The sequence below is a fragment of the Myotis lucifugus genome, unplaced genomic scaffold (genome assembly GCF_000147115.1).
Source record: "Myotis lucifugus unplaced genomic scaffold, Myoluc2.0 scaffold_3587, whole genome shotgun sequence".
NCBI lineage: Eukaryota > Metazoa > Chordata > Mammalia > Chiroptera > Vespertilionidae > Myotis > Myotis lucifugus.
Genome location: NW_005874635.1, coordinates 1 through 7,833, shown reverse-complemented (window position 1 = coordinate 7,833; position 7,833 = coordinate 1). Strand labels below are relative to the sequence as shown.

Sequence of the window (7,833 nt, the reverse complement as noted above, 5' to 3'; positions counted from 1 at the left end):
ATTATTCCCTTTGACTTGTTGATATTTTTTTTCCTCAGTGAGGGAGACTGGCCTCAATTGCCCTTTGGGCTCATTTTAATTCTATGAAGGAAGGGAAGATATTTTCTTCATAATATATTGGTGATCAATGAACACTGTTTAGTAGGTCTGAAAACTATTCTTGAAAACAAAAAAATTAAAGTCAGTATCTTCATTTGTCTATAGAAGTCTAGCAACAAAGTAAATGTGTCTTTTTATGGTAGTTCATGACTTTTCAACTAATACATATATAAAACTTTAGACAAAAAAAAAAAAAAAAAAGAAAAAGAAAAAGAAAAAGAAAAGAAAGAATGCACAGAGCCCTGGCCAGTTTGGCTCAGTATTTAGAGTGTTGGCCTGTGGACCAAAGGGTCATGGGTTCTATTCCCAGTCAAGGGCACATCATACCTCAGTTTCAGGCTGGATCCGTGGCCCTGGTCAGGGTGCATGAGGGAGGCAACCAATTAATGTGTCTCTTTCATGTCGATGTTTCTCTCTCTCCCTCACTTCTTCCCTTCCCTCCACTCTGTCTGAAAATCAATGGAAAAAATATCCTCGGTTGAGGATTAAAAAAAAAAAAAGAATGCATACAAACAGAAGAAAAACATCAGAATTCTAGCTTTTATAGGCAAAGGGCAGCTTACAAAAGAAATAGAAACAGTAACAACCATGAGTAAATGTTTAATCTAACTAGAAAACCAAGTTCAAACAATGAGATCCATTTTTAAGTTATCAAATTTGGAAGTGACTTTTAAGCTGGAATCTGAAAGGTGTTGGCCAAGCAAAAAGTAGGGGAAGAATATTTTAGGGAGATGATACAGAGTGTAAAGGCCCAGAGATGGGAAGAAAAGAACTGAAAGAAGGTAAAAAAAATTTAATATATAAAGCAAAGGAATAACAATGTTGAGTAAGTGTGTCAAGATGCAGTGGTGAAAACCACTGTGATGCTTGAGGACCACTGTGGCAGATAGCTCACTGTGGCAAAGCACATTTCCTCTGCCCCTGGGCAACAAATCTATTCTATTCTATTCCCCAGCCTCTTTCCAATTATATGTGGACACATGATTGAATCCTAGTCAATGGATGTGAAGTGATGTGTGCTACTTCTAGGCCTGATCCATAAAATTCTTCCCCTGTGTGATCCACCATGCTCTTTCCATTTTGTAGCCATGTGGACTCTCTGTGCTGAAGACTGGAGAGCAAGGAGATGGAAGGAGCCAGGGTCTCCGAATCACTGCTTGGAGTACAGTTGCCTAAAGATCAGTTACTTGAAAGTTTTATGTGAGTCAGAAATAAACGTCAATTATGTTAAATCTTTGAGATTGTTAATGTAGTACAATCATGACATTCAAAAGTATTAGTAACTGCTTGTTGTTACATGGTACAAATCTGGGCACTGTCTGCTAAGGTAAGAGGAGTAGGGAATGGAATGATTTGGGGCACTCTGGGGAAGAGATTTCAAGGCAGAAGATAGGTTTTTGTGTTCTTAGTAACAATAAAATGAAAATCATTTTTCCCAATTTAGCCGAAAAGTTTTGGGATGTGCTAGAAACAAATTGCTGTACGAGAAGGAGGGAGTGGAAAAAAATCTCTCTGCAAGATGACCAAAGTCTGAGCTAAGGCAGTGGTGATAAAATTGGAGATTATTTAGAAAAAGTAAAGGTACAGGCAACAGGATATCTGGAATAAATGAAGAGGACTGAAAAAAAAGTGCAATAAAATATGAAGTCTATATCCTTAGCATGTAGCTCAGAGATACATACAAATAGCCACTTATCAAATGTTCTTAAAGATAATGGCATTGATAGAAAACCAAAGAAAATATAAAATTGATTTGTTTTACTAAAATATATTTCTTTGAAATAAACCAGTTACATATTTAGTAAGTACCTACTGTGTGTTGTTGCTAGGATTAGAACAATGCATAAAGCATGAGTCTTTCCCTCCAGTAAGATGGTTAGAGAGGATGAATGAGTTTCCCAAGGAGTGGGGCTAGCCCAGAAATCCAACCAGTTGCTAGGTCTAACCTATAGACTGCTTCATCTCATAGGTACTAGCAGGGCACTTGCCACCATCAACACAATCTATTCTTTTGTATCATTTATTCTATTGCTTCATGGCAAAAATTGATACTATAAAATGATACTAGAAATAGATCTTAGTGTTTACAAAAGACTGATAAACATGGTAAGAGAATTAATTAATGGAGAAAGGATAATTTCTTTGGTAAATTGGAAAGCTATACAGAAAAATACTTGGATTTCTGAGATTACTCAATGCCCCTGAATGAAATCTAAATAGACTTATGATTTAAGTACAAAGGGAGAATAAAAAAACATGGAAGAAATCATCATGGGCTAATTTGAAGTAAAAACAGCAGGATAGAAACTTTTCTGGGTAATTTTAACCATGTAAAATAATTGTGTAGCCAAAATATCAGCTATATACAGGCTCTTCAAATAAATACACCACAAATGGTCTTAAAATCTGGGTGGTGAAATTGAGCTATTTAAAAAATTTTCATTATATTTTTCTAAGTTTGCTACCATGAATATGGTTTACTTTCATAATTTGTGGGGGGGGGGAAGGGCTCTATTTTAAATACTAAAGGCTAATACCTATTGAGTATTTACTAGTCTATGTGCTTTATATATATTTACTAAATTATCATAACAACATTATGAGGGAGAAAGTCTCATTATTACTGAAACGCAGGGAGGGTAACTTACCCAAAGCCACACATCCAGTAAAGGGTGAAAATGGGATTCAAACCTAAGGAGTGTGGCTCCAGGGACTGTGCTCTTAGCCATGAAACCAATCAGCAGCTGAGATCAATGACTATATTTCCATTAATTTAGACCAGAATAATAATTATGTAACCCAACAATCTATTATGATTTTAATAATGAGATAACATATCTGATATTAAAACATGATGAGTTGGGGTGGTAGGCAATGATAAACATCTCTCTCCATTTTTATTTAAGTAAGAAATTACATTAAAGTAACAGTATAACTATTTCTGCCTTTTTACCTCTTTCTTAATGGCTTTTTCTTCAATCAGTTTTTTTGCATCAGAAATGCCCTTAATTTTAATCCATACAAACATCCCAGCAGTAGGAGCATGCCACTCTGCCAAACCTACAAATAGAAGGGAATAAATATCTGCTGAAGCTATATTTGATATCACATATCATTTAATGACATAATTGCAATGACTATAAACTAGTATTTCCATAAAAGTTCCTTCAGTGATAGCATTTAAAAATATATAGTTTTATGAGTCCTGAAAATTGATGGTCTGAGTTTTATTTTTTTTTAAATATATTTTATTGATTTTTTACAGAGAGGAAGGGAGAGAGATAGAGAGCTAGAAACATCGATCAGCTGCCTCCTGCACATCTCCTACTGGGGATGTGCCCGCATGCCCTTGACCGGAATCGAACCTGGGACCTTTCAGTCCTCAAGCCGACGCTCTATCCACTGAGCCAAACCGGTTTCGGCATGAGTCGGCATGAGTTTTATTTTTTAAAAAAAGTGAGTAAGCCCTGGTCAGGTTAGAGCGTTGTCCAGATGCTCCCGGGTTGCAGGTTTGAGCCCCGGTCAGGGCACAACCAATACTCAGCCAGTGAGTGCATAAGTAAAAGGAGACAAATTGATGTCTCTCGCTCTCTCTCGCTCTCTCAATAAAATAAAATAAAAAGTGAATGAGAAAGGGGGTGAAGGCAGGGAGGGAGACTCGTGTGTGCCTATTTAGGGTGGCACAAGAAGTCTAGTGTCTATGTCTACTTCCTTTAGTTAGACCCATAACTGAGCCAAATATGACTCTTTCAATTTTAGAAGAAGATTCTTCAACTCTTTCTAGATTCTTCCAGTGTTTCAATCAATGCTATCATTTATGTAATAGTTTAGAAGTCCCATTGATTAAAGTTTTTATCAGAATGTAACTAATTATGAAAAGAAGTACTTAAAATCAGGAATTCCAGTTGCATTTGTAGGCTTTATGTTTCATTGAGTATGAGGATAGAGAAACAAGAAGGAAGGATAATTATTTTGACTTTAATTATCTTTTTGTTGCTGTTGATTAAAACCTTTTCTTCAGCTCCACTGTAAAAAATGGTAGAATAGTACTCTTTATCAAAAAAATAATTATATTTTTATCAATACTTCATAGGAAATAAGCTATGACAGTATTAAGAAATTGATATATTTTGCTTACTGTTATTCATACCAGAGGTATTTTTCATGATATAATTAAAGCCATGTAATTCATTTTACTTTCTTATTTTTAATAGAAAATTAAACCCACCCTGCAATTAAGTTAGCAATAGAGAGTATTAGACAGATAAATGAGGTTAGTGATTAAAAGGCAAGTCATTTGTAATGAGAAATCCTCTGTAGGCTTTATTAGCCTTTTGTCTTTAGATAATCCAGCTAGAAAAAGAGTATGTTGTTTGTTTCACAATTCCTCTTCTACTTAGAGGAAAATTTTGAAATAACTCTAAAAATTTTTGAGTATAGATGTTATTTAGCTTGAACTAACTTATTGCTGGTTGATTATTAGACTGATTGGTCTTTTTTTTTTTAAGGGACAAATTCTTCACAGCAGCTAGGTAGAAATGGGTCAGGGTTTGCAGACTGTTACTTCTGAGATTATTTATAGGGTAATATTTTCTTGACAAGAATACTCCTGGACTCTTGTTTCTTTTCCCCGGGATTATTAACAATACTATGCAGTGTTTATCACCCACTTACTTAGGTACTGCTATTTATCGAAGGACAGGGGTATATGTTCTACTCACCACTTAACCACTTGTCTGCAGCTTTCAGTAATGCATCCTTCTGCTTCCTATAGTAATCAATAACCCTAGATGAAGAAAACAGTGAAAGAGATGTGTTTAGTACAATGACTGCGGAAACTAAGAGGCTCTATGAGAATCCATTTTCTATCTTGATGAAAGTGAATGCCATATAAGGAAATAGAGCATGTTTATTTGACTTGTCTGGTGGTAAGCTTTTTACCACTATGTTTTTTCCTTTATTGTGGAATAATTAAGAATAAAAAATTACAAGGCAGAGTCCATTTCTATGTGAAAAATGGGGCCTGAAATGCCATACCTCTCTATGTGAGCCAGGAAGCCCTCCTGTCCCCACTGGTGAAGAAGCTGTGATACCACGAGCTGAAAGAGGTGAGACAATAACAGGTGTCATGCTTCATCCTCTACCATGTGTTTTCTGCCAGTCACTCTTGAGTCTACGTAAACCATCATAAGAAAACAGAACAAGCTGACCCAACCAAGCTTTAGTCGGTCAGTGATTTAGAATAAATGTTAATAACAAAGACAATGCTAATAAAGTGACAAATATTTATAGAGTACTTGCTGTGCCAGAAACTATTGTAATGCATTAAAATAGTTTAGCTAATTTAACCTTGTAATGACCTTATTAGGCAGGCTATTATTTCTATTTTACTGATGAGAAAATGAGGCACAAGGGTTGTTAACTTTCCTGAGGTCACACAGCTCATCACAGAGCCTGGATTCGAGTCAGAGGGCCCAGCTGCAGATCCATGCCATTAATTACCACACTGCACTTCCTCTCTAAATATAAAAAACACATAGTAGTTGTAATATATAAAATTACATAATATATTTGGAGATTTTATATCTAAAATGGAAGTTCTAAATGTCATGAATGGATAATGAAGTTTTGTTAGTAACAGATACCGAGAGAGAGAGAGAGAGAGAGAGAGAGAGAGAGAGAAAGTTCCCAAACATGATAAAGTACATTATGGAATGTAAAATAGCAAACAAACATCCTATTCTACATAAATTCTTCTATGTTGTTAGGTAGCAATTCTATCCTTAACATCTAATTCTATGGTTGCATTAGGGATAGAGCCAATAATTTCTCAAAGCTTGTGATGAAATTTACACATTCTCTAAAATTAACTTTTTTAAAATTAAAGTATATACCAACCAGTGTCTTTAGGACAGGTTAGCATATGTGCAGTGAAGGCAATGAATCACTATTCAGGTTTGCAATTCTTGTTCTCATTACAAACTTTAAGACAAAGAAGCCCAAACTATATTACTGCATCAAGCCCATTTCCGTTATGTGAAGTTCAACAGTTTTTATGGAGTTCCTGGGCTGGATGCGAGGGACAGCAGAGGAATAAGATAGCCAACTCTCATGGAGTTTAGTCTATGCCACAAAATAACACCAGATTAATTTGATTCTCATCTATAATAATAAAAGCATAATGTGCTAATTAGACCGGACGTCCTTCTGGACAAAGCCGGGGCTGCGAGGGAAGCCTGGGTCCTGGGTGCCTGCTGGCAGCTGGAGGGAAGCCAGTGCCAGCAGCCAGGGGAAGGAAGGCCTACTCTTGCACAAATTTTGTGCATCAGGCCTCTAGTTTGTCTATAAGAGTAAACGCCTGCAGTGCCAGGTTTGCTGACTCACTACATACTGGAACTAGAGATTCAATATCCGTGTTTTCCCTACCTGGCACCTTAACTCAATCTTACTTGTCAAGAGCTATTTTCTATTCTTATCTAATTACAATTTTTTTTCTACTTCTAAATTGTCCTTACCTGTGTAAAAGTACTGGGGTGCAATGTTGAGACTTGTGTGTGCAAAACAACTCTCTCTATCAAGGGTTTTGGTCCTGTTATAAACCCTATTCTCAACCTGCACACACACACAAAAAAAAGAGAGTGAGAAAAGGTACAATACTACTGTATTAACAATGAATCCATGTCATTTTCCTGATTTCATTAGGAAGAGAGCTGTGGCCTGGGATCAAATGAACCTAGAGTCTAGACAATGAAAGCATCCTGATAAAATCAACTACTACTTACATAAAATTCAAGTGTACATTTAAAACATAATGCAAGTCTGACTAAGCATTTCTAAATGTGCTCCTTCATATATGAAACTCCAAACCTGACCAGTTCCTCTACAACAGTGGTTCCCAAACTTATTTGGCCTACCGCCCCCTTTCCAGAAAAAATATTACTCAGCGCCCCCTGGAAATTAATTTTTTTAAAATTTTAATAGCAATTAAACAGAAAGATATATGTATTAATGTTTCTACCTTTTTCATAAAATATAGTAAAGAAAGGTGTAAATTAGAAATATTGAAGTTTGAAATTATGAAACTATTTATTGAACTCAAAATAGAAAGGTAATACAAAAAAAGTTAAAACAAATGCACCTGTGGCCATCACCGCCCCCCTGGATCGCTGCAGCGCCCACCAGGGGGCGGTAGCGCCCACTTTGGGAATCACTGCTCTACAACTTTCGATGAATGCCAGGTTCCTTTGACGATGGAGATGGACACAAAGAGAGAAAAGGCCTATATTCATATTAATAATTTAACTGGTGTTTTAAGGCAAGTAGAATACAGGCATCTTAAATGAGAATTGCTTGGACAGAAAGCTACTGAGGCACAGTTTCTATCTCGGTTAGATCCAGCCTGAAGTTAGAGACACAGTGCCTTACCCAGAGGACAGAACTTTGGAGAAAGAGTCCGCTCTGATGACACGCCCGTCAATGTCCATGGAAAGAAACGTTGGTACCCAGGGCTTGATGTGGAAAAAGATAAACACTGTTGGTCTGAGAACTCTGTTAGTGACTATGTAATTCCTTCATGTAGAGACTAGAAAGGACATGGATTCAAATAACAGTAGCACAACCATCATTTCCATTACCTTTATCCAAACCCTTTCAAATGGAATAAAAACAGATGCGTGTTCTTTTATTAGTATCTGCCTGTCTTCATGACTTTTCTGCCAAAAATGCACACAAGGG

General features: G+C 36.3%; 1 protein-coding gene across 2 annotated transcripts; it reads right to left on the bottom strand.

The window, feature by feature from the left end:
- Positions 1-508: 508 nt before the first annotated feature.
- LOC102436663 (kynurenine/alpha-aminoadipate aminotransferase, mitochondrial-like) lies at positions 509-7,807 on the bottom strand. Of its 2 annotated transcripts, XM_006108791.3 has the most exons (6): positions 7,525-7,807; positions 6,615-6,711; positions 5,137-5,198; positions 4,821-4,885; positions 3,053-3,159; positions 509-548 (listed from the first exon to the last, which is right to left on the bottom strand). In XM_006108791.3, exons 1-6 carry the CDS (start codon positions 7,581-7,583, stop codon positions 522-524), a joined length of 417 nt encoding a protein of 138 aa, XP_006108853.2. In that variant the 5' UTR covers positions 7,584-7,807; the 3' UTR covers positions 509-521. The 2 variants fall into 2 exon arrangements, 1 of the variants encoding a protein (XP_006108853.2); XR_002827744.1 differs by lacking the exon at positions 509-548 and having other exon boundaries at positions 2,619-3,159; positions 5,137-5,618.
- Between the last annotated feature and the right edge of the window lie 26 nt (positions 7,808-7,833).